The sequence below is a fragment of the Dissoconium aciculare genome (assembly GCF_010015565.1).
Source record: "Dissoconium aciculare CBS 342.82 unplaced genomic scaffold K489scaffold_8, whole genome shotgun sequence".
NCBI lineage: Eukaryota > Fungi > Ascomycota > Dothideomycetes > Mycosphaerellales > Dissoconiaceae > Dissoconium > Dissoconium aciculare.
The window spans coordinates 1,089,917-1,113,806 of NW_022984958.1; the positions used below are offsets into that span (position 1 = coordinate 1,089,917).

General features: G+C 55.9%; 10 protein-coding genes across 10 annotated transcripts; 2 read left to right on the forward strand and 8 right to left on the reverse strand.

The window, feature by feature from the left end:
* Nucleotides 1-2,120: 2,120 nt before the first annotated feature.
* On the forward strand, nt 2,121-5,797 carry K489DRAFT_411184 (LCM-domain-containing protein; the record flags this gene model as incomplete). Its single annotated transcript, XM_033607783.1, has 2 exons — nt 2,121-2,716; nt 2,794-5,797. 2 exons carry the CDS (start codon nt 2,121-2,123, stop codon nt 5,795-5,797), a joined length of 3,600 nt encoding a protein of 1,199 aa, XP_033458798.1.
* Nucleotides 5,798-6,241: 444 nt separating this feature from the next.
* K489DRAFT_381755 (uncharacterized protein) lies at nt 6,242-7,630 on the reverse strand. The gene is made up of 3 exons (XM_033605202.1): nt 7,386-7,630; nt 6,962-7,074; nt 6,242-6,793 (listed from the first exon to the last, which is right to left on the reverse strand). Exons 1-3 carry the CDS (start codon nt 7,501-7,503, stop codon nt 6,698-6,700), a joined length of 327 nt encoding a protein of 108 aa, XP_033458799.1. The 5' UTR covers nt 7,504-7,630; the 3' UTR covers nt 6,242-6,697.
* An 807-nt stretch (nt 7,631-8,437) lies between these two features.
* K489DRAFT_255960 (uncharacterized protein) lies at nt 8,438-8,936 on the reverse strand. The gene has a single exon (XM_033600002.1). The coding sequence runs from the start codon at nt 8,776-8,778 to the stop codon at nt 8,515-8,517; it is 264 nt and encodes an 87-aa protein (XP_033458800.1). The 5' UTR covers nt 8,779-8,936; the 3' UTR covers nt 8,438-8,514.
* Nucleotides 8,708-9,572, reverse strand: K489DRAFT_255922 (uncharacterized protein). The gene has a single exon (XM_033600001.1). It carries the CDS (start codon nt 9,291-9,293, stop codon nt 8,802-8,804), a length of 492 nt encoding a protein of 163 aa, XP_033458801.1. The 5' UTR covers nt 9,294-9,572; the 3' UTR covers nt 8,708-8,801.
* Nucleotides 9,573-9,851: 279 nt separating this feature from the next.
* Nucleotides 9,852-10,511, reverse strand: K489DRAFT_321249 (uncharacterized protein; the record flags this gene model as incomplete). Its single annotated transcript, XM_033601529.1, has 2 exons — nt 9,852-10,169; nt 10,248-10,511. 2 exons carry the CDS (start codon nt 10,509-10,511, stop codon nt 9,852-9,854), a joined length of 582 nt encoding a protein of 193 aa, XP_033458802.1.
* A 2,496-nt stretch (nt 10,512-13,007) lies between these two features.
* On the reverse strand, nt 13,008-13,756 carry K489DRAFT_255967 (uncharacterized protein). Its single transcript, XM_033600003.1, has one exon. The coding sequence runs from the start codon at nt 13,637-13,639 to the stop codon at nt 13,148-13,150; it is 492 nt and encodes a 163-aa protein (XP_033458803.1). The 5' UTR covers nt 13,640-13,756; the 3' UTR covers nt 13,008-13,147.
* A 2,661-nt stretch (nt 13,757-16,417) lies between these two features.
* K489DRAFT_381761 (mitochondrial carrier) lies at nt 16,418-17,542 on the reverse strand. Its single transcript, XM_033605203.1, has one exon. The coding sequence runs from the start codon at nt 17,080-17,082 to the stop codon at nt 16,474-16,476; it is 609 nt and encodes a 202-aa protein (XP_033458804.1). The 5' UTR covers nt 17,083-17,542; the 3' UTR covers nt 16,418-16,473.
* On the forward strand, nt 17,123-17,756 carry K489DRAFT_255971 (uncharacterized protein). Its single transcript, XM_033600004.1, has one exon. The coding sequence runs from the start codon at nt 17,324-17,326 to the stop codon at nt 17,717-17,719; it is 396 nt and encodes a 131-aa protein (XP_033458805.1). The 5' UTR covers nt 17,123-17,323; the 3' UTR covers nt 17,720-17,756.
* A 1,033-nt stretch (nt 17,757-18,789) lies between these two features.
* Nucleotides 18,790-21,639, reverse strand: K489DRAFT_321656 (uncharacterized protein; the record flags this gene model as incomplete). The annotated part of the gene is made up of 2 exons (XM_033601561.1): nt 18,790-20,395; nt 20,465-21,639. The coding sequence occupies 2 exons, from the start codon at nt 21,637-21,639 to the stop codon at nt 18,790-18,792; spliced, it is 2,781 nt and encodes a 926-aa protein (XP_033458806.1).
* A 1,144-nt stretch (nt 21,640-22,783) lies between these two features.
* K489DRAFT_381763 (uncharacterized protein) lies at nt 22,784-23,753 on the reverse strand. Its single transcript, XM_033605204.1, has one exon. It carries the CDS (start codon nt 23,411-23,413, stop codon nt 23,018-23,020), a length of 396 nt encoding a protein of 131 aa, XP_033458807.1. The 5' UTR covers nt 23,414-23,753; the 3' UTR covers nt 22,784-23,017.
* Between the last annotated feature and the right edge of the window lie 137 nt (nt 23,754-23,890).

A 23,890-nucleotide genomic window follows, 5' to 3' on the forward strand; every position in this document is an offset into this window, starting at 1 on the left:
AGTAGATCGAACGGGTCGCGCGAAATGGAATAGCTTGCGATGATGTGAAGGACGTGTGCGATCGTGAAGCGTCGGTGTAGTAGTTGATAGTGGTGTTGGTCTCCAACCAAGCAAAAAGAGTGCTGCAGGCGGCTAGCTAGCTAGCTATCTATGCACAGGACTGCGAGGATGGACTGAGGTCCTGAGCTGGAGAGAACGAAGCCTGTGCCGGCCGACGACGTAATCACGAGATATACAGTAGATGTCTAGGCAGCTTCACGAAAAGCTTGATTCCCAATAGAAATGTATATGCATGTACAGTACATGAAAGAGACGTATCCCATGGGGAATACTACTGAGTATATCGTATATACAAATCAAACAACGACCATGCTGAGCTCGTGACCTGAAGGTGAGGACGGGGCGGCGGTATACAACACAATTGTTCCTGGTTTACGGCGTGCGCTGCCTGTGGGAGAAGAGAAGACGATCACCAACACACAGCGACAGTACAACAACAGTACAGTACAGGCTGAGGCACTTTCCCTACTTTCTCTCTCTCTGTCTCTGTCTCTCTGGCGGACGAGGGACAAGCCTGAGGGAAAAGGACTCCATCACGTGGTCGATGTTTCTCCCAAGCGAGATAGGCTCGATCCTGGAGAGTCTTCTCCTACATACTGAGGACATTCACCTGCAGATTCTGTAACGACGATGATGGACAATAACCTCTAATAATATAGACAGACCATCAAGCCTTGATTGATATGCTGAAAGGTCACCGATATATATGCCCAGGTGGTCGTGACGGACGGGGATAGACAGGACGAAGGAAACCTTGTGGGATCGCGTGCCCTTCAACCAGCCCAAACTCTCGCGCGCGGGATTCTTTCCGGCTCCGTACGTGCCCCGCCATTTCTTATTACCCTCCTTCATCTCCATCATCATCATCATCAACTTGCTTGTGAGAAGATCGGTGGGAAGGTTTATTGGCGAACATCAGACGACGACAGAATCATCATAGTCCAAAGAGACCATGTTTTTCTGCTCCTTAGAACTGGGTCTCTGCATCAACTCTGGGGGCTGATTCGCCCAGGAGAAGACGTAGACGATGGTGGGAGAGACGTTGGACTGTCCGCTGCCGTATATATCTCGTGCTCTGACGAATAATATCCATCTCGGGCGGTTTTTGCTGCATGGTGATGTACTACAACCCCGCGATATATCTACATTTCATCATTGACGATGGTGGATCAGACACGGCGCAAGAGAGAATGCTGCACAGGAAATTGTGACAACATGTGGGAAACCTCCCCGTCCAACATACAGTCCGTAGTGTCTAGATTAACATCGACTGGCATGTCTCTCCGTCGTCTTCTCACATCCGTCGCGAAGACAGACACGCGGATGTGATCAGGAGGGTTCCCGGGATAGAAGGGTAATCGATTCCGAACATCTTAGTCGCATGCAGGTGCGCCGGCGAGGATCGCAGGGAGGCGGCGGTCCGGCGCATCCATTTCGCACATATGCACCTCATCTACCTTATTCGTGAGACGGGAGAAAAAAAAACTTATTTCGTCTTCTTGAGATAGGCAGAGGGAGATCACCATTCGCTGGTATATCGCTCGTGGTCGCCGGGAAGAATTCGTTGCTGCGCAGGATCGATCGTATCATGCCTTGACACTGACACACCCGCTTTCTCATGAATCGGAACACGATCGGAACCCACCCACTGACGACGACCATATACGATATATATGATATAAATATACATATATACACACACGAAGTCCGCGATCAATCACCCGTCGTCCATCAACTCATCCGTCGAGCCATTCACGACATACGATCATCTATCTGGCTGTCGCTTCAGGATCTACATGGACTGTCTAAGCAGTTCCGATACTGCGAATCGACATTGACAGATCCTCCTCGGATCGGAGAGAAAGCGTCTGATGCGAAGACCGTCATCAGCGCATTTACCCACAACAAGACAGGAATCCACATCATCATCGCCATCAATAATAGCAGCAACGACATCACATCAGCCTGAACGGGCTGCCCGGCTATAGCTCTCCTGTTGTGTAACACATTCCCGCCCGAAAATAGTCTCGGCCCCAGCGGGCATCTTGCCACGATCAACCATGTCCGATCAGAACGGAGACATCGCCGCCAAGGCTCTCGAGACGCCATCGCCACATGTCAAGCACGCTGGCGATACCATCCGGCTTGTATCGCCGGTAGACAGTCCGTCGCCGTCAGGCTCCCCTGCCCCTCTCGTCCCTACAACGCCGACCATCGACAAACGGCGGATCGTGTCCGACAACAATCGATCGAACCAAAAGGTTCGCCTGTCGGATAAGATGTTCGACGCATCATCCACTCCACAGGCATCCGTCGTGAGGCGTGCCACAATGCCGGCATCGAGGCCACGCATCCCGGGTGTCCCAGGTGATGCTCCTCCACCGGTGCCGAAGGTGGACCACGCCAAACAAAACAGGGACGGTCTCGTCATGGACACTAACAAGAGCAGCATCGTTTCGAAGAGATCGGTCGAGAAGCTTTACTACGCAGACCAGCCGGAGTTCTTTCGCTATTTTGTGTCGAAATTCAAGAGGCGCTCGCCTCTGATCAATCGTGGCTATTGGCTACGTATGAAAGCCATTGAGCACGCAGTAGCCCGCTTCCTCACCGAGAGGACGACCAAACGGAAAATCGTGGTGAATTTGGGATGTGGCTAGTATGTAAATTCTCGTCTGGTCATGGATCGGCACGCTTCTCAACGATAGAGTATGCTGACTCGTCCTTGAATTCCAGCGATCCTCTCCCATGGCTCTTTCTCGGTCGTCAATCCGAGCTTTGCCATGACACAACCTTTGTCGATGTCGACCACCCGGCATTGATGCAGAACAAGATGTCCATCATAGAAAAAACGGAACAACTCCGCGAGTTGCTTCCCAAATTCACGAGGACCGGTGCAGAACAAGGCCTCCTCGCCTCAAGCGTTCCATATGTTGCCATCGGGTGTGATTTGATTGATGTGGGACCCCTTCAGAAAGTTCTTCAAGATCATCTTCAGCTTTCAACCGAGGACGCGGCGATCATCTTCGTCTCGGAAGTATCCACAGCCTACATGGAACGCGAGGATTCACAAGGCGTCTTCCGCTTCGCAGCTACCTACAATGATGTCAGGTTTGTCTTACTCGAACAACATCTCCCGGACGGTGCAGATCATCCCTTCGCGCAGACAATGCTTGCCCACTTTGATAAGCTACGGACACCGTTGAGAGCGGTCGGCTCCATGGAGCAGATGAAAGCCCGATTCGCAATCGCTGGATTTCCAGACAGCGGCATCGACATTCGTAGTCTATGGGAATTATGGTCCGATCCGACATTCCTCAGCGCTGAGCAGAGGCGTGCATTAGACAAAGTCGAACCATTCGACGAATGGGAAGAATTCGCACTGTTCGGCTCACACTACTTCTTACTCGTGGCTGAAAAGGAGCCTGGCAAGGACTACACGCACAAAGCCACCCGGGGGAACCGTACATCCTTGTTCGCTGGATCCGGTCGTCGTGCGTCGATCATATCAAGTACGACCAACGGAGCTGAATCGCCACAATACCATTTCGGCCCGGAAGACACTCTGCAGACCCACGAGCTCCTCGAACCACATAATTTCCGCCGCTTCGCAGCAGTCTTGAACCCCACCACCGTAGACGATCAAGTCGATATTGTTGGTCTACATGGTGGACTCGGCACGCAGGAGCGTCTGGGTAGCTGCAACACTTACACACGTTTGGAGAACACTCCTGCAATCGAAGGCCCGCCGCTCCGCAACGGACTCATGTGCCACGCCATCACAAGTCTCGGAAGCACCTCGAATGTGGTCCTCACCGGCGGTCGAACCTCTCCCGATAAAGCCAGCGCGGAATGCTGGCTTCGACTGGATGGGAAATGGAAAAGGGTGCAGAACCTCCCCTCGGGTCGATATCGGCATTGCGCTGTGCCTCTGGTTCTCCCGACTCAACCGAGGCCGGCCCATACGCTTCTCCTATTCGGCGGGAAGACGAGTGAGGGCCATGTGCTGGACGAGTGGCTGATCTGGACCGGAGAGACTGGCTGGCAGCAAATTCGCGTGACCGGTGAGGTCCCACCGGCCCGTTTCGGCGCCTGTATGATCACCGACAGTCGTGAGGGCGTCTCCGGCGTCCTAGTCGGTGGGATGACCAGCGCCGGTCGTGTGCTGAATGACTTTTGGTATTGGAGCCTCGAAGGGGACATGACTCTCACATGCCGGAATGTCACTGCTCGTGCGACTGCCTTTCTCAAGGGCGATGCATTTTTGCTGGGTCGGTTCGGCGCTCAATTGGTCTGGTCCAACCGCGGGATCTTGATGATCGGCGGAGTCACCGGCTCGCGTATGCTCACCCGACAGGACGAGATCCTCAATATGAAATCGCTACGGCCACAGCCGATCCATGGACCCCGACCGCTTTTCATCGGATTCTCCGTCCTCGACGTCGATGGGGGATTGATTGTGCTCGGGGGTGGTGCGACATGTTTCTCCTTCGGCACCACTTGGAATCGAAGCTGCATGCTGAACGACGCCCTGCCGGGGTCCTTGTTCCAGATGGAGTGGCGGATGCTCCACATCACCGAGGCCGGACAACCGACTGCAGATCAGATCGCCGTGTTTGGCGATGTCCCGTCCTCATCCAACGCGAGCAAGGCTGCAATCTCGACCACCGGCTTCGCGGCACCATCCACCCACGGTGCTACGTCCGCCATTGCTCCAGGTCTATCAAACCCCTTACCGGATCCCGTCCGAGTGCAGGAGATGCCCATGTCCGACGGCATCAACTTCGCACAATACGTCGAAGCCGGCCGTCCCGTCATCTTCAGGAAATGCGACCTCGGGCCCTGCACCACCAAATGGACCACGCCCTACCTCAAGGAAGCCGTCGGACCCGAGCGCACGGTGTCCGTCCACGTCGCCGCCGACGAGAACATGTCCTTCGCCCGCAAGAACTTCGAGTACGCCACCCAGCCGTGGTCGACCTTCCTCGACGCGGCGGACAACGGCGAGAAGGTCTACCTCCGCGCCCTCTCGCACTCGCACCCTCTGGAAAAGCCCACCCGGTTCGCCGACGACTTCCCCACCCTCTCCCCGGACTTCACGCTCCCGGCGCCCCTCGCCCACGTCGTCGACCCGGAGGGCCGGCCGGCGCACAGCTCGCCGCTGCGCATCTCCGGCGGCGGCGTCCGCATGTGGCTGCACTACGACGTCATGGCGAACCTGTACTGCCAGGTGCGCGGGCGGAAGCGCCTCCTGCTCTTCCCGCCCTCGGACGTCTCCCTGCTGGACTTCGCCCCGGGCGCCTCCTCCTCCGACCTGGACCCGTCCGCGTCCGCGCACCCGGGCCTCCGCGGCACCCACCCGCACGAGGCGCGCCTCGAGCCCGGCGACATCCTGTTCCTGCCACCGATGTGGAGCCACACCTCCTCGCATCTGCCCTCCTCCACCTCGCCCTCACCACCAGCAACCTCCCCACCGCCCCCGAGCATCGCCCTCAACGTCTTCTTCCGCAACCTGCCCAGCAGCGCCTACGCCGCGGGCAAGGACGTCTACGGCAACCGGGACCTGGCCGCCTACGCGCGCGGCCGCCAGGACCTGACCAAGATCGCCCGCGCCTTCGACGAGCTGCCCCCCGCCGTCGCCGGCTTCTACCTCGAGCGCCTGGCCGCCGAACTCGAGGCCAAGGCGAAGAGCCTGGCGCGAAACGCGGACCTGCATTCGGTCTTCGCCGAGTTGGGATGATGACGCTGCTGGTGGTGGTGGTGCTGCTGCTGCTGCTGTTGGCTTGGAGCGGGTTGGGGGTTGGGGGTTGGGGAGACGGTGATCGTGGAGAGCAAGGGGACGGCGGGACGGGCAAGTGCGGTGTTGGGGGATGGATGGCGGGAACGGGTCACGACCGGGGCGAGGGAAGATTGTGAATCTCTGGAGGGCAGCGGCGCGGAGTCCTCTGTTGGCATGGTTTTCTTTCCGCCTCTTTTTTTTTCTCCCCGTTTAGAAAACCTTCATTGCTTTATTGATTGTTTTTCCGCCGGCGTGGAAGGCTTTCTTGTCTTCGTCGTCAATTTGGTTTGATTTTGGTTTTCATCTTCGAATGGGGAGGAAGGAAGTCAGTCCTTGGGATCGATCAGGCACACCCTCCCCTAAACAATACATTTTCGACCACATTTCCAACAACGGAACGAGAAGTTTTTTCTTCAATGTTATCGCTTTTTGGCTCTGCTTTGCTTTCCTCCCTATGCTACATTCCATCCCCCTAGTCCTCAATTGAACTGGAGGATCGTCGGCGCCCCGATGGATATATATAATACATGGACGACACGAGCCGTCGGGGGGAACTGGCCTCCTCCCCTTCCGGGTGGAAAGGGGGGCTCAAAAGCCCGTGATGTTGCCTCCTGGAGGTAGCCAGTGGTGTACATAACCCGCCAGGTGAACGACCACCGTGCTTTTCGACCCGTCGTCCTCCGTCATCGGACCGCATCCTCCCGCTGGAACCCATGCTCCATATCAAAGGTGCAGAAAAAAGACATCGTACCGCTTTTGTTTATTATCTCTCACATGCCCGAGTCGGATCATACAAGTCTCAATCGCGAGACCGGACCGGACCGTGGAGGAGAGGAGAGGAGAGGAAAGGAATGTCCCCCTCTACTTGCGCTCCTGTTGGGCGGCTTTGGCGGATTCCTTCTGCAGGGCCTCGATGGTGGACTTGTCGGCCTTGACTTCGCCGCGGTCGGCTTTGACCTGTGATGCGGGACCGCGTCAGCGAATCCGGTCGGGGACGTTCCTCTCCCCCATCTCCCATCTGACATCTCCCTCTCACGCAACCGACGAGAGGGAGGACTCTTTCGTCTGATGCTGAGGATGACTGGATGGGTAGGAAAAGGAAAAGGAAAAGGAACGGTCACGTACGATGCTCTCGCTGTCCGAGGCCAGCGTGTCTTTCCACTCGCCCTTGCCCTCCTTCTGCGCCTTCAGCTGCTGCTGCTTGGCGGCCTCGGCCTCCTCGGCGCGGTTCTCGTTGTCTGTAGATTTGCCGAAGAAAAGATGGTCAGTGGAGTGCTCTTCAATCGGACGCATCTATGTTTGCTGTGGATGCGGGTGTGGATCTGTATCCTTTCTTTTCTCTTCTTTCCAATGGAGCCGTCCTTGTCCATCGCGCATCAGACCGACTGACTGACTGGCTGGGCATCGGGATGTGGATGTGGTCCCGGGATCGAGCAGGGCCGGCTTGGTGGTTTTCGGACACGGGAACCCCATTGTTCTCATGCGAGAGGATCGACAGGCGTGCCCATCGAGGGTGGGAGAGGAGAGATGAGGACGGAAAACTACTCACGGACTTCGCTCTCCTTGCCGACGGAGAGGGCCTTGCAGGAGTGGAAGGTGCGGACGGCGCGGGCGGACGAGGGCATGGCGACGCCGCGGAAGAGGCTCATGGTGCGGGCGGCAGACATGTTTGTGGTGGTGGTGGTGGTTTGTGTTGTTGTTGGGAGAGCGTTGAAGATTTGGGAGGAGGGAATGGAGGTTGAAGGCTTTGTTGGATGTTGTTGTCGTTGAGATGGATGGATGGATGGATTGTTGGGAGGGAGGAAGAGGAAATGATGCAGGGGAGCTGTATGAGAGAGCTCTTTCTATTATTGATGATGAGGATCCAATGGCAGCCGAGGTGATTGATCGATTGATTGATTGATTGATCGATCGATGATGATGATGATGATGATGATGTCTATGAGTGGATTGATGATGACTACGCCATTCGGCTCGTGCAAAACCACTCCGGCTACAGCACTACCACTACTACTACTACTTTGACTATGAGAACCGAGCAGCAGCTGGACGATTCCGTGCGGTCGAACAGACGAAAATCCGATTTTCTCGTGTTGTTTCGACGAGGTGATGAAGCTCGTCATGAAGTACGTCATGTTGACGAAACGTTCACGTCGTTTGACGTTGGAGGCAAGTGGTCTATGCGCGCCGGCCGAGTCGTGGCATAACCCTATACTTCCTTCGTCGGATGTGCGCCGAACCCTAGATATGCCCCCGTCCATTGGGCTTGCTTGGGCTTGTCAAATAATACCGGAGAGATGGACAGATGACCACATTTCGCTAATCCTCGTGGATATGGGGATACTCTATCGCGGCAGGAGGATTTCCGACGATGAGAATCATGAGCGCTGGGGAGTAGAATCGCCATGGGTGTCCAGCTAGGCATGTAGTCAACGTTCCAGTTTCAGGGGGGATGTCGCAGACTGGACACACACCTGCGTGAAGTAAGAACAGGACGGCGACGATCACTCTATGAGACGCGACAGATCGTTACCACCAATATGATCGAGAGAGAGAGAGAGAGAGAGGAAGGCACATATATATGTATACATATTCCCGTTCTCTCCCTCGTCGACGTGTTACTATCATGAACCCCACGGCGTTAACCATCCGGTGATATGTACATGTGTATATATATGTTACAATAAGCACCACCGGAGAAACCGAGTCACCCACTGGGAAGACCGATTCACCCACAGGAGAAAGTGAAGAAAACCAGAAGACAAAACTCGAAGTAGGGAAAAAAAGGTGCCATTTCCATATTCCAGATTCCAGATTCCCTCTCCATCAACCCGAGAAAGAGAGAAACATGAGAAAGAGAGAAACACGAGAGAGAGAGAGAGAGAGAGAGAGAGAGTAGAGAGAGAAGAAAGAGCAAGTTGAGAAATCTGCCCCGAAAACATATCCTATCCTATCCTATCCTATCCTATCCCACACACACCGACCGATTCCTCGCCGTCCCGAAAAGATGCCAATCAATCAATCGCGCTCCGAGTTTTCCTTCACCAGCGCCCCTGGACCCGACCCGAGTCGGGAAAAAAATCCGCCGTAGACAAAAAATCGTATCGTAGCAAAGCAAAGCGTAGCAAAGCACAGCAGCGAAGGGAAAACGCGCAAAGCAAAAAGCACAGCAGAAACCCGCGTGCCCTCCGAGGAGAGGGCATGGGCACCCCCAAAACGAGGTTCCCAAGAGAGCAAGGACGACGACGGGAGAGCGATGGAGACGACAAGGCCGGAACATCATCTTTCTTTTCCTTTCCCTCACGCACCACCACCCACCAAAAAAAGACGCCGGGAAAAACAAGAACAGTGACCCAAAAGTTCGCGCGCCCCACCGTCGGCCGGAAAAACAGTTTTTGTTGTGGTGTGTGTGTATCATCGCTGCTGCTGTGCACCGCCGGAATAATCCCCTTTTCATAAGAAAAGAGGGAGAAAAAAAGCCCGAAGAAAAAACAAACGTTTCATGCCGCGCCGTTGTTGTTGTAAAAAGTAATTGATGATGTAAGGGTAATAGTTTTTATGAGTTCGGACAGAAGCGAGCAAGTAATTGACGCGAAACAATGATGATGGATGATTCAATGATGATGCATGCTGGTTTGAAGGGGTTGGTGATCGAAACGCCGTGTCGTAAATTCGCTGTTGATGATGTCCCCGGGGTATAAATTGGAAAGTTCGCTTGGATCGAGTTTGGTGAGGGGTTTCTTTTCGAAAATGAAGAGAGAGGCCGTTTTCCATCCCTCGAAGGGGGAGTTTTTCCGATTGAAAGAAGTTCAAGGGTCGTAGTTTCGTCGCATGGGGTATCTTTATACAGAAAACAAAAGAAGAAGTGCGAAAGGTTTGGGCAGAGGAGTCAAAGGAGTCGTATGCGAGGGGTGGGTGGCGCAGTACGACGCTGGGGGTGTCCGTCTCGCCCAAATGTCACCCGAGGACATAGAGGATGGCGTTTTGGGATGCAGCATGGCGGGTCATCGACCATCTACCAGCGGCGTTGCGCATACTGGTGGTGGTGGTGTTGCTGCATCTGCCGGGCAGGCGAGACGGACATGGGAGGGCTCGCGACCGAGCGGGTCGAAGGGTCGACGATTGGGATGGCGTTGCGAGTGCGCTGAGCCAACGGTTGGTGGAGCTTCATTTGCTGGGCGTGCTGAAAACCCGCGAGGCTGTAGGAGTGAGGGACCGAAGGTAATAGAAGAGACGGCGTCGGTTGAGCTTGCTGCTGGACCGGGGATCCGTCCGGGGAGCCCGATGAGAGGGAGCCTTTTTCCGATGAAGATGCCGAGTGTATGGAATGAAGCTGCGAGTGCAATGTCAGCAAAGCGGGCTCACGCGTAGACCCGATGGTCACAAGCTTGTGATTCTTTGGGATACATACATCGTCCTCGGTCAAGAGGTTGAACGGGCAGAAGACTTCGTCATCGTCAAACTCGAAGCCTTTGGCAGCCTCGAGGACGCGCTGGTAGTCTGTATACGTCGGTACCTCCAAGACCTCCTTGGGACTCCGCTGCGCCTTGAATTGTCTTTGCGCGTTCTGCGATGAGACTCGCGGTCCCCGGCGACTCCGGGTGTGGTGGCCGTGCGAGTTATGCGACGTCGCAGGAGGAGCGTATTGAGATACCGGGTAGTGGTATGCAGCCATTTTGAAGCGTGGTGTATACTGAGGATGAACTCTGGTTTGGAAGTGGCGAGGCTGTATACTGCGCGGTATTGAGAGGAAGATCGGTCGCGGGTCGTGAGTAGATTACAGAAGCATAACAATGCGAGAGAATCTTCGACAATGGAGGTGAGTAAAAGTCGTCGATTGTCTGAAACCGGCAGACCAGATGAGAGTGAGAGGAGGAGGTGGTGGTAGTAGTAGTGCTGTTGAGTAGTAATAGCGGATGTTGTGAACGATGAATCGTGAACGGTGAGAGGACAGCAGCGGGCGCAGAGGAGAGGGATATGTGGGTGTGTATATGTTGGGGAGGGAGAAGTCGAGTCGAAGTGTGTATGTGTGTGAGAGAGAGAGAGATGTGATGAAGAAGAGGTGTGGGTGGGGAGCGAGGGTACAGTAGAGAGAGAGATGGGCGGCTTTGTTGATGTTGCTGTGTATGCACGATACAAAGTGTTGGATGTGGGTGTGGGTATGTGTGTGTGTGTGTCTGTGAAGGAGAGGAAAGATGCCACTAGTAGGAATATGCTACCCTAGTCAAGACTAGTGGCGAGGTGGAGGGAACTGGAAATATGCAGGCCAAAAAGGTGCGTGTTCAAGTGGGCAGAAGTAGCAGGCGAAAAAGTATAGCAGAGCGGAATGAAGGGAATGAGGGAAGGGGAGAGAGAGAGGGAGAGAGAGAGACATCGAAGCGAGAGAGGGGGGGGCGGGAGAGGCGAATACCCGCAGGCAGCACGGTGGCAGAGTTGGCGATGATTGGGCGAAAACGAGGGCCGCTCGGGGAATGTCTCATCACGGTGGTGGTGGTGGTGTGTGCCACCCATAACCCAGCGTCGCCATCGTCACGGGACGCACGCGAGAAACGATTATATCCCACAGGTATTCACACTATAATCAATCGAGGAAAGCCGCTACTGGGGGCCTTGGCGCTTCCCAGTGCATGGCCAGAAATCATCACACAGCCTGGCTAGTGACCAATCATCTTCCGCGCGCGAAACCCGACTCGCCCGATCATTCCCGCCATCGTCCAGCCTTGGTTTTGGTCTGGTCCCCCTCCCAAAGGAAATCAAGACAGAACCAAGCTGGCTGGAAGACTCCAGAGCGAGCCATGTTGTCGCTTGCTCCTGGGACGCCTACTGTGTATGTGATGAGTGAAACCATTCTCTGTTTTCGAACAGTCCTTTTGTCCCTGCAAAAATTGGACGTCGATCTCCAAGTGACAGTACATGGACAACACGCATGCGGTGAGAACACAATCTACCCTCCAGCCCTCAGCTTCCAAGGTTGTTCGTCTCGGAGACTAGTGCTTAGAAGACTCGGCGGGAGAGAGAAAGGACCTCCTCCGCCTGAAGGAAGATTGGCATTTTAGAGCCGTGGCTGAGGCCACGATGGCAAGCGATCCATGAAGAAGGAGCTGCAAAAGCTGTAGGCGCGCCTGTGACCATCATCGCAAACCTGTGACAAAGCCTACTGTAGCGATCCCGATCTCCGTCTTCTGTGTACCTACTACCTACTGTACCTACCGAACGTCGAAGCCGAACAGCATTGGATGAACGATTGTTTCTTTTTTTTTCTTTCTTTCTTTGCTTTCTTTCCAGGTACGCGCATCTCTCATGACCAATGGCTGGGGGTGTAGTTCACCGCTCTACCTCGAAAAGCGACATCTCAGCTCGGACTTGCCATGCCTGCGCTATGCAGTGCAGGATAGTATAGACGGTTCCATCCATCATCGCGTCGCGTGCTCCGGGGACGGGAGCGTGTCGCATCCGGGACGACCGGACGGACGTACGTACGTACGTGGGAGTCGACTGTGGCGCTGCTGCTGCCGCCCCATCACAACATCCCTCCAACGAGGCAACATTTGATGAGACTCACCATGGCCGCCGGCATAATAAGAATCTGAACGGCGAGTCATGCAAGATGGCCGCGCAGGTGAGATGAGAGCGCAAGAGACGACAACGACGACGCGATCTAACTCGGGCGCGCGCGCGGGAATGATGCATGTCTGCACTGCATGGGCCGCACATGGGATCCTGTTACACACGTCCCTCACTTTCCTTTCCTTTCGTTTCGGACACGGGCCTCCATCTTCAACCCATGCACCCTCGTCCCGAGATCACAGAGATAGAGAGAGAGAGAGGAAAGGGACGAGAGGCAAGCGCCTGGCGATGTGTGAGCGCAAACGAGCGAGCCAGCGAGCGAGCGACGGGGCAGAGAGGGCGCGGCCGCAGCGCGCGAAAACACACAACGACGTCAGAAACGAGCGACGGACGAACGACGACGACGACCAGGGCAGTGCAGTGCATGCGCAGACCAGTGCGTGCGCCATCTCAATCGCACACTGACACGGTGGCACACGCACACATACACCTCTTTTCCCTCTTTCCCACCGCCTAATCCCGAAACAGGTGTCCGTGATCACCCACCCACCCGCCGGGCGCATTTAGCGGCTTTTCTTCCTTTCTTTCGACTGGATGGGATGGCACGATGGGATGGGATGGGGTCCTGACGGCGTTTCTGGTCACCGCCCTGAACGAACCACGAATTCGAAGGGTTCTGCTAGGGTTGTTGTTTCTGCATAAATCATGACGACCACGACTTTTGACTTGCACCTTCCTTCCCACCTACCTACCTTCATGCATAATATGTTTTCGCTCTGTCTGTGGATGGCCGCCACTCGGGTCGCGATGCATCTCATCGTGCCCAGTGCCGGCTGCAGTGGTGCCGCCACCAGGCATGATGTCCCTGTTCCAACCTACCTGTACAAGTTTTGCCCAGCGACGTATGGCGTCGATCAGGACTCGGCGTTCTTCCGAATGAAAGGGAACGATCACCGTCTGCTCGAGTCGGGCTGATGGGGAGAACGACGCCCTCACGCGCACACAGTCTGAGCGAACGCTCTCTCTCTCTCTCTCTCTCTCCACCAATTGTTCCATGCTCGGCCATGGACTATAGTACTGTATATCTGCCTGCCCTGGGAGCGCGAGTTTGTCGTTGCGCGCGACTAGAACGGACTGCATGGAGGGCTCAATTGATCCATTGATTGATTGATTAATTGATATCGCTGAGGGGAGGAGGGCAGGGAGGGAGGGAGGCGGTCGCAATCTACTGTGCATGATGTGTCCTGCAAGCCCTGGCTGGTGGTCGCGCGCAAATTGATGAGGTACAGGGCTCGTTGCCCAGGATCGGTCAGGGTCGAGGGTCAGGGTTGGTGATGAGTGATGTGATGTGATGTGGGTCCGTCACGAACTCGTCCTGGGACGTGAACGAAAGGCTACATGTGAACTGCAGGGGACCATTTCTCCCATGAATGTCTCACTCCATCATTGTCATCCGCTACTCCGTTGGTGGTTATGGGGAATGTTCGTGATGGGCGATCCCTCTCTCTCCAGAAATGCTGGTTCTATCGATCGATACTCCCAATAGCTGCGTTTGGGAGCAAGCGGCAATACACCAGTTTAGTCCACGTTGGATTTGTGCGGTATAGACGCCCTGCCGGTGCGCTGTACATCTTATCATCAAGGGATAATAACTATTTATAAATGAATAGATTAATCGACTCCCGAGACACCGTCTCCAATGGGGATCATATCACTATCGAACCGATGTCTTTGGAACCCATGTAACTGTCCTGTATGTCTGCTGCACGACGCAACAACAACTGGCGGTTAATCCAGCCTGAAGCGTATGTCTCGCTACTCTTCCCGCCCATAGTCTCCCTGTCCGTGCACGTCAACGACGACTCACACCGTTGCGTCAATCTCGGAGATGCCTCCTGCTGGCGCCTCTCCTCTCTTCTTGCTTGCATGATCGGTGCCTGGGTCTGGAGGGGCCGGTGATGAACAGATGTACGTACTGTCATGTTGCAGCTGTACGATAGATTTCCAACAGTCCAATCGTTGCGCCGTACATACATATCGCACTGGACGTACACATGGGGAGGTCCATGACGTTCTACCATTTCCGCCGGGGAAGCGGGCGTCAACCGTGACGGATCGAATGTGAACAACAACTGCGTCTCATTGCCGACAGCTGGACGTTTCTTGACAGTACTTCCCCTCCTCCTGTCATCCATCTGCCAGGGAATCACATCCGAAGTACGTATATCATTATCATAACAACAACAGCAATAAGAACAGGGTCCCGACGTTGCAGACGCTGTCGTGATGACTGTCCTTTCCCCTCCCAAACCTGCAAACCCGAGGAACAACATTATTCTCCCTTCAGCGGCAGCGCCACGAGCGCGTGGAAGGATTCTCCCCCGGACCAGCCGGCTTTTGATGGGACAACGGAATTACGTCAGTCCCTCGAACGATGTCGCGTGCGTGGCACTTATTCCTCCACCACTCTTCTTTCTCCGTCATGAATGTGATACTGTCCCGTCGTTTCGCCGACCCGCCGCCTTGTATCGAAGTCAGCGTATGTGCAATTGGGGATTTCCCTCCATCAGCGGCTTTGGGTAGGAGGAAGAGGAGGAGGAGAAGAAGAAACGCGGTTACAGTCACCGACCAGCACCTGCGGCGTCGCGATCTGATTGATGGACCGCCCGTGGCGCGTGAGGGAGACTCCGCTGTCGATCGTTTCATCGCGGGAACCTTCCCACAGCATCGTCATCGTCCTTCATCGCCGCCGTCTTCCGCAACTACGTGCTACGGTATCGAGGAACATGCTTGTCCTGCGAGACCCTGACAGGCAGAACTGCAGACCCCCAATACAACATTGACATTTTTATACCACATTTTCGGCGAGGTCGTCATCGGGGCGCCATTTCGAGAAACGCCTACGTTCGAGTCTCAGGGGAAATTTTAGTACATACGATGATGACAGCAAACTTCTTAGTCGCTGTCCAGTGACGCGCGAGAATGCATCACCCGTCGCCCCATCTGTAATGGATTCGGGCATGTCAGTGAAACACTATCGGGCAGAGTACCGCGCGCGCGCCCGCTCGGAGGAACCGCGTCTCATGAGATGCAGTGTCGTTGCTGATGCATTTGTTGATCTCCCCTCGCTCGACGGCCGAAACACCACCAGAGTCATCATGACTCCCTAGGTGATGAGATGTGCAAGTTTACGCGGATCCCTGCCCGCCGTTCTGCGACCCGTTCGCGCCCCGCGTCTCTCCCTGCCTCCCTACTCTCTCCTTCCTTCTGCGTCAACGCATCGCCGACTCACTCCTCGCCTGCATGTCTGAGATCCGGGAGATTTCATCGATCGGACAGAGCGAGACACGTCGCCGCCGGACACAAACGCACGAAACCCAAAAACGAGTCGAAGGCATGATGATGTACACGTACGTGTCGTAGCAGGGAGGAGATTGACGAGGGGACGATCTTTTCACGGCGGGAATGTTGTCTGTCTCGGGCGGAATTCCGCCCCCCGTAGGTGTTTGTGGAAGTGATGATGTCCGCCTTTCTTTCTCTCCCTCTCTCTCTCTCTCTAAACGAGGATAGCTGCGTTTTTACTGTGATGGTGATGGGTACGGTACAGAAGAGAAACTTCCCGGGCGATCGCCCTCTCTATCTCTATTCTGAGTCCATCGAAGACTTTCCTCTTTTCGTCTAGGGTCGAACAGTGTCGCCAGGTGAAATGAAAGGAGAAGGTTGTGATGCGCTTACAAGTGAAAGGTGCACGCCGGATGTGACGCATTTCGACATGTTCCATATCCATCGTGGCATTGGGAAACGAGTCGCGTTCATTGTAAATGTTGTCGAGGCGCATGTGACCAGAAATTCGGGCTCGAGTCGAGAGGACGGCCTGGCCTGCTGTACGCTGGGACAAACCCCGCTCCATGGATGGGCGGCGAAGAAACGACTCCGGAGATGTACTGGACATATCCAGTCCCATGAGCCGGTCTCCAGCCCAAAGATATTCCCCTTCTCATAGACAAAAAAGATCTCCATGATTTCCCGTCGACCCATCCTCTCCTCCTCGTACCGTTCGGCTTCATATATCAAACCGCCCTCCCCGCCGCCAGAAGATTGCTCGTCCACTGATAACTCCCCAGGAACACCGCGCCCCCGATGCTGATCCACGTAACCCTGGGGCCGATCCCGCTCAGAAACACCCTCGCGCCCTCCTGACGCCAGATCCTCGACGCGAGCGCGACGACGCCCACGCGCGTCGGCGAGAGCATGAGCCTCGTCTTGAGCAGGTCCAACGGCGTCGTCGCGGCCGCCGCCACCGCGCCGGACAAACTCCCGTAGACCGCGCTCTCCAACGCCGAGACCTCCCCATCCCTGCCTCCTGCTGCTCCTCCTCTTCTCCCTTGCTTCCTCCTCCTGCGGACCGACCAAGCCTTCAACGCCTCCCACAGCGGGAACTGAATCACCGTGAACGGTACCTCCCTCAGGACCGTGATGCCCCAGCCGCGATACAGCTCCCTCCCGACGACCCTCCATCCCCCACCCCCACCATCCGGGGTTTTCCGCCGCAGGGACAGGATGTGGGCCAGCGCCGCCATCGAGCTGGGGTGCTGTTTCGCCTGGGCGCGCTGCTTGACGACCTCGGTGGGCACGCGGACCGCGCAGGCCGCGACTTCGCCGAGGCTGGCCGCCAGCATGTGGGCGGCGATCTGGCGGAACCCGCCTCCTTCACTTGAGGCCGGCGGCGCGGTGGCGGCTTTGACGCCGTCGTACACGACGAAGAAGAGCGCTGCCCCCGGCGCGGACCCCACGACCGCGGACCCGATCCCGTTGTAGACGCCCCGGAACCCCCCCGCGGCCCAGAAGCCGCGCGAGGACTGCAGCCGGGTTTTGATCGTGTCGAGCGGGAACAGCGAGGTGTCGACGGTGGTGCCGGCGATGGCGCCTGCCTGTGGGAGGGGAGGTCAACGCGAGTTTCTCTTTTTTTCCTTCATGCGGGTTGTTTCTGGAGGTGTGCGCAGCGAATGGAACGGGATGGAATGGGATGGGATGGATAGATGCAAATCATGTGAAGCTGGTGGTGGTGGTGGTGGTGGTGGTGGTGGTGTATTTGGCGAATGTCGCGTGCTCTCTCTCTCTCCCGATTTCTCCCTTTTTTCTCTCTTCAAACAAACAGACGTACCAGTAATGAACGGAGATACGGGGATTCCACCCAGGGAGGAACCCCACCACCGCCCTCTGTCGTCGAGGGCCCCATTGCGTTGCGAGCGGCGGCGATTTTCTGCGTTCGTGGTGGATGGGCGATCACGCCGCGACAGAGGCGTCTGTATGTGATGGAAATTCCGAGGGCGCAGGAGTAGTCGACGCCGTGAAGCTGCCTGCCCCATTGGCGGGCGGGCGGGAAAAAAGCCCTGGCGCCGCGGAAGAGCAGAGCAGAGCAGAGCAGAGCTCTCTTTCCGGACGAACGCTTGGTCTGTGCGTCACGAATATCACTCCGATCTGGGCGGGAGATACCGCATCAATCAATCGATTGTGTGTGTGTGCTGTGGACATCTCTTCCTTCTGTTGTGCCCGATGGTGTTCCTTATGAACATGTTTTACAATTCATCGTCACGGCGAACGGTGAGAGAGAGAGAGGGAGAGGTATTTACACCGATTACATAGCCCACGCATTGTGAGCCGAGGAAAAACGTCCGGACCATAGAGGATCGATAGATTAGAAAGCGATCGATAGATTATAGATAGACAGACGGATAGACGGACGTGCTATCTACAACGACAAGGAAAAACGGGTTGGGTATATATGTAGGAAACAGCCCAAAAGAGGAAAACCTCATCTCGAGCCGACATCGAAAAAAGGGAAAAGTCGTGAAAGCAGATCGACTGAATGAATGAAACTGCGGGAAAAACCTCATCTTTTCTTCTCTTCTCTTCTTTCTTTCCTTCTACCTCTAACTGTTTTCTTCCCCTTCCTGCCTCTCTTTCTCTCTCCGTATCCGTCTCGTGTTTTGTTCCTCATCGCCGAGAAGAATTCCTCTGCTCCCTCGGAGACAAACGACGTAAAAATTGGGAGAAGCCCGAAAAGGGTGCATGATGAGGATGATGAATGGAGGGGGCGGGGGGAATCTTTGCGTGAATGAAGAACGTCAAAAAGGAGGCGCGCAAGGGAAGGGGGTATGTGGAAAAAGAAAATGATGAAAAGAAATAGGGAAGTATTAAAGACGTCGCAGGAATGATGGTGGAGAGAAAGGGGGAGGAGGAGGCGAACACGTGATGAAGGGGGAATGGCTCATTATGTGTGTGCCACACACACAGAGAGAGAATGAAAACGTGAGAAAAAAAGGGAGAAAATTCGTGTCGCAGCAGCAGCAGTAGCAGCAGTGATCTCATTTCACATGTCAAATTCAAACCCTCGAATTCCTCTCCGTGGCGGTCGCTCCGGTCGACGGCCTCGAACCCGAGTTCGCCATGCCAGCAGAAGAAGAGACAGGGGTCTCCCCGGTTTTGTCCGGATCGGCCGTGCTGCGGCGGACGTCCAGCAGCCGGGCGCTGCCGGCGGAGAACTGCCGCGAGTGGCCCTGGGGCGCATAGGAGACGCTTTTGGCGTGGCGGAGCTCGGCGTCGATGACCTCGCTGGGGGTGAACTCGGATTCATTGTCGTCGTCGGGGGAGGAGCCGGGGTGGGGGGAGCCGTTTTCGGTGGTGGTGGCGGTGGTGGATGTGATGGGGGAGATGGCTGCGGAGTCGTAGGCGGCGGAGTCGTGGGGATGGATCACGTACGAGGAGGAGGGTTGCTGCTGCTGTTGGGGGGAGTTGGCATGGCTGCTGCTGTTGCCGCCGGAGGAGATGTATTCGGAGAGGAGCCCTTCTCGGGATCGGACGCGGGCGTCGCCGGCGACGAGGGTGGCTTTGCGGCGGACGCTGCCGAAGGTGGTGATGGGTTCGTTGGCGGCTGAAGAGGAGGGTGCGCCGGTGCCGTCGTCGGAGAGAGGTGAGACGGGACGTGAGATTTCCTGATGAGGGGTCGCGGAAGAGCTCGCGAGGAGCGAGGACACGCGGTGGCTGTTGCGCCGGAGATAGTCCGCATCGATATCCACCCCGCCGAGCTCCTCAAAGCTCGAACCGAATTCGGCCTGCCGTTGGTTGTAGGATTGCGTGTCGGATTCACGTTCGGCGTGCATGATGTCAGCCAAGGAAGATTTCCGTCCGTTTGCGCTGGACCCGGCAGCGAGGTCGGGCGATCGGGCGATTCGTCGGGCGGCTGCTGCGAGGAGAACATCAGGCGTAGCGGTCCGAGAGGCCGGCGGCGAAATCGGAAGCTCAGGCAAATCCTCACGGAATCGACTCTGCGTGCGGACGGGCGGACCCGATTGAGCACGTGCGGCGGGAGGTCGTGGCGCCGGTGGTAGCGGGAGGTCAACGAGATGCGCCGGGATGGATTGTGCGCGCATCGACTCGCGCGAAGTATTCGAGAAGGAGGCCTCGGAGGAGAGGTCCTTGCTGACGACGGAGGGTTTGCGGATGGTGGTGCCTCGTCGGAAGAATGCCGCCCATGGCCCGCTTCGTTTCTCCTTGGTGGGCGATACGGGCGACACGGGAGATTCGGCGGTGTAAGTGCTGTCGCGGAGGGTGTCGGTGGTGATGGAGCTGTGACGAAGAGTGCTAGGTGGACGCGTGGTCTCGATTGCTCCGGCGAGGGTCTGTCGGGAGATGGTTTCCGTGGGCGCTGCGATACGTGATCTCACGGGCGACAGAGGAGGAGTGGCCGTGAGCGACATGCGCAAGGTCTGGACCGTGCCGATCTCTGCCTCCTCGTAGGAGGTCCTCGCCGTGCTCGGTGCGACGCTAGGGCCTCGTGGTACTTCCAGTGCGTGTTCAGGAGCCAGCGTAAAAGCATCCTCATTCTCGGGGTCGACAAAAGGGTTGGGTTGGTCCTCAGCAGGCGTCGCCCGGTCCACGCTGATACCCAGATCCTGTGGCGGCACCGCTGGAAGATCTGGTGCGAAGGCGCTAATCGGCGAGACGGGACCTCGACTGGGAGATCCAGACGGGCCAAAGTAAGGAGAAGATGCCTGAGACCGCAACGCAGGGTGCACATCGGTCGGCGGCGTCATCGTCCGCGCATTGCGCTCTTCCTCGATTCGTGATCGAACCTCTTCCGCAGTGAAATTGCTATCCTGTCGACGCACGGGGCCCTCGTTCAGTTCCTGCTGCTGGCTAGCTTGTGCGCGAAGTTTGCGATCCAGCTTGTCTGCCATGTTCTTGTGACGCTGTTCTCGACGCTTTGCATCGCGCTCCATGATGACGCGCAAATCGCTCGCGTCAAGTTCGTCCGCCTCGTTCCCCACTGCCTGATATTTCTTTTTCTTCTTGGACAGGTCGCGTACGGGTTGCTTGCCCCCCTCTGCTCGGATAGAATCAATCCGATAGAGCACACCCGAAGGAGGCTCGGCCGGGAGACTACTCGGCGCGAAACCCATCGGTCCTGCCGAGCGCACCGACGGGCGAGGGTTGATGATGGCGAAATTGCTCACCTCCCACCCGCGCTGCTCGATCCATCCCGTCATTGAAGAACGTAGCGAGCCTTCAGCCGGGAGTGTAACAGAAGAGTCCTTAGTCCTCAGCTTTTGAGCATCGCCTTGTAGCGGGTTCTCCCCTCTCTGCTGCGGTATGGACAACGGCGCATTCATCTCTCGAAGATCTTCTTCGCGAATGGCGCCACCTGCGTACGACCTCTTCGATCGATCGGATGCCTTGCGACCGAGAGAAGCATATGGTCTGCTGCTGCGCTTGGACACAGGCGATACGGCGCGTGAGGCGGGTTCCGAAGTCTGCTGGCTGCCGGAATTCGAGCTCAATTTACGATGGAAATTGTACGGGATCTGTGGTCTGCTGAGACTGGCAGAGCGCAGATGTGGGCTCGTCGATAGCGACTGGGGGTTGGGTAGCGCTGTGACATCTTCGTGGCTGTCTTGACGTGATCGCGGGATTGCCGCTTCTGTTGCGCGACGTGGTGGCGCAGAGAGGGGATCGACGGGGAGCGTCGCGAAGGGGAATGAAGCTTTTCGGCCGCTCGGGATCTTTATCGAACGCGTCGCGGTTGGATCATCGAACGGATTTGGTTCGGATGGAGCGCCGGCGTTGTCTGTCGGGTCCGGGGTCAAAATGCCGGTCTGTTGGCGCGATGCTGGCGGTATAGACGAGCCATCCTGGAGAGTCTGAGCTCGCCGTCGCCGGAAAGGCCAGACGGGCATTGTTCGTTATGATGGTGCGCGCGAAGCTGTCGACATGGCAATCGCGATCTTTTTCTCTTCGAACCGAGACTGGAGAAAGCGCGCAGGTTTGGAATAGGTCGATCGCGACGACGAGTCCAGTTTCTGTCCGGAATTGGAGAGATCCGAAGTCAGAAAAGGATGCGAGGTGAAGGGTGAAGATGGCGAAGAGAGGGAGAGGGTTTCGGATCGACGTCGAGGGATTCCGCAGGGTCCAGCGAAAAGGCAGTAGGCAGGTGGTCGTGGTGGTATAGGACGACGACTGACTGTGTGCTGTATTATGACGGGATGGATTGCTCTGGTGCTGGATCGTATTGGACGTGCTGGAGTAGAGTTTCGCGCGTAAAAGTGGACGACGGTGGTGGTGGTGGTGGTGGTGCGTGTGCGGGTATGTGCGTCTGCGTCTGTGTTTGTGTGTGAGAGAGAGAGTGTGTGTGTGAGTAGTGTGAGTGCGAGTGTGTGGTGTGATGCGCCAGACCAGACGTGAGAAGAGAGAAATGGCGTAGGTGGTGGTGGAATGATGATCATCCTATGGGAATATGGCCGTATAATGGATGGCAAATGGATGGTGGCTGCCGCGCTGTGATCTGGGCCGACCGTTGAACGACACGACTCCCACCGTTTACTATCCATTTTTCCGGTTTGCTTTTGTGATTTGAATAAACGTTTCGCCGAAGTCAAATCTTCCTAGGGCTGGCTGGCTGAGAGCTACCCATCTCGTCTTTTTTTCCATCCGAGGAGAAGGATCCTGTGGTGGGACTGTAGATCATCGCCTCGTTTTCCCCGTGGGCCTGGTAATGGTCAGAAATTGAACCATCATCACAAGGAAGAAAACCCCCGCCCGCGCACCGGGTCCCAATTGCGCCAGCGAGAGACCGGCATCACAAAGATCGCACATGGATTAGATGTAACACTGTATAATAAGCATAGGTATATATAGATACACAACATATGAAAAAATAAATATATATATACAGTACCTACGTACCACATTCCCGCCAGATATACTACTCTATTGATGACCACTGTGATCTACAGTATACGCTGCAGAGATCACCCGTCCCTTGTAATGATGTTCTACGATTGGCGACCGACATCGAAACTTGCAGGTGCAACAAGAGACAGCAGCCGACCGTGACAGCCGATGGGTTCCAGATTCCAGATTCCAGATTCTGTTCGATCGACGGGACCCAGATTGATTCTGTGCTGCACAGCGGGAAAATCGCCGAATCGATGAGACGATCGTGCCCTCTGCCCTTTGCCCTCATCGCCTGGCCATCGAAACGCCCGACCTTTTTTTCTTTTTCACCAGTGCATTTCCCCTTGTGCGCCCGGGAGTATCCATCTTTCGCAAACGACCTCACGGCACGCAGGACGTAGGCAGATCACACGGCGCCGTAGCGACCGAGCAAGTTACCAGACCTGTGCAGAGCGCGTGCCCCAAATTCCGAATTCCTCCAGAAGACTGCGAAAAAACAAAGAAACACGAAACGAAACAGACGGAGAAAAGGGCGCACACACCTGGAGTGACTTTCGGGCGGATCGATCCCGAGCGGCGGGCGGTCCAGGCGCGCTGGCGCCGCCGCCACCACCACCGGCGCTTTCCGGGGGGCATCGCATGGATTCTCGCGTCCAGACCACACTCCAATCGATCCGGACTGCAGTTCATCACGGAATCTTCCCACGAGCAGAAGGGAAAGTAAAACGTAGGCTGTCGAGCTGAAGTATAGCCCGAGGGCGCGGTGTGCACAGACATGAAATCAAACGTAGGCGGTCGAGGTAGGCTATGCGATGTTGCCGTCTATAGGGAGATTGTACTTTCCGGGAGGAAGAAAGAGAAACGAAAAAAAAACACTTGGAAGGCTCGATGGATGATTAATGACGAGACAACGATGAGCGACGAAATTTATGTTGCCTGCTGTCGACTGGGGATCAATCATGAGAGCATCATGTCACGGCGGAGGGCAGAGAGCGAGGGCTCATAGAGGACGAACAACATCGCCATCTTCAGAGCAAAAGGGTTGGATGTCAAAGCAGAGCTGGGGAATGATACCCATATGTGTGTGTGTGAGAGAGAGAGAGTGAGAGAGAGAGAAATATCGTTTCTTGATCAAATTATCTATGATGAAATGATTCATATTTTTCAGAACAAGTGAACAAGTGAAGCAAGGACAGGCAACAGCAACAGCAACAGCAACAGCAACAGCAACAGCAACAGCAACAGCAACAGCAA

Coding starts and splice junctions, on each gene's coding strand:
- K489DRAFT_255967 (XM_033600003.1), bottom strand. CDS start 13,639: ATGCACAGTAGATTGCGACCGCCTCCCTCCCTCCCTGCCCTCCTCCCC.
- K489DRAFT_381761 (XM_033605203.1), bottom strand. CDS start 17,082: ATGCTGGCGGCCAGCCTCGGCGAAGTCGCGGCCTGCGCGGTCCGCGTG.
- K489DRAFT_255922 (XM_033600001.1), bottom strand. CDS start 9,293: ATGAAAAGGGGATTATTCCGGCGGTGCACAGCAGCAGCGATGATACAC.
- K489DRAFT_255971 (XM_033600004.1), top strand. CDS start 17,324: ATGGCGCCTGCCTGTGGGAGGGGAGGTCAACGCGAGTTTCTCTTTTTT.
- K489DRAFT_381763 (XM_033605204.1), bottom strand. CDS start 23,413: ATGTCTGTGCACACCGCGCCCTCGGGCTATACTTCAGCTCGACAGCCT.
- K489DRAFT_255960 (XM_033600002.1), bottom strand. CDS start 8,778: ATGTTTTCGGGGCAGATTTCTCAACTTGCTCTTTCTTCTCTCTCTACT.
- K489DRAFT_381755 (XM_033605202.1), bottom strand. CDS start 7,503: ATGTCTGCCGCCCGCACCATGAGCCTCTTCCGCGGCGTCGCCATGCCC. Junction 7,075..7,385: donor CGGCAAGGAGAGCGAAGTCC/GTGAGTAGTTTT, acceptor GCAAATCTACAG/ACAACGAGAACCGCGCCGAG. Junction 6,794..6,961: donor CCTCGGACAGCGAGAGCATC/GTACGTGACCGT, acceptor CCCGCATCACAG/GTCAAAGCCGACCGCGGCGA.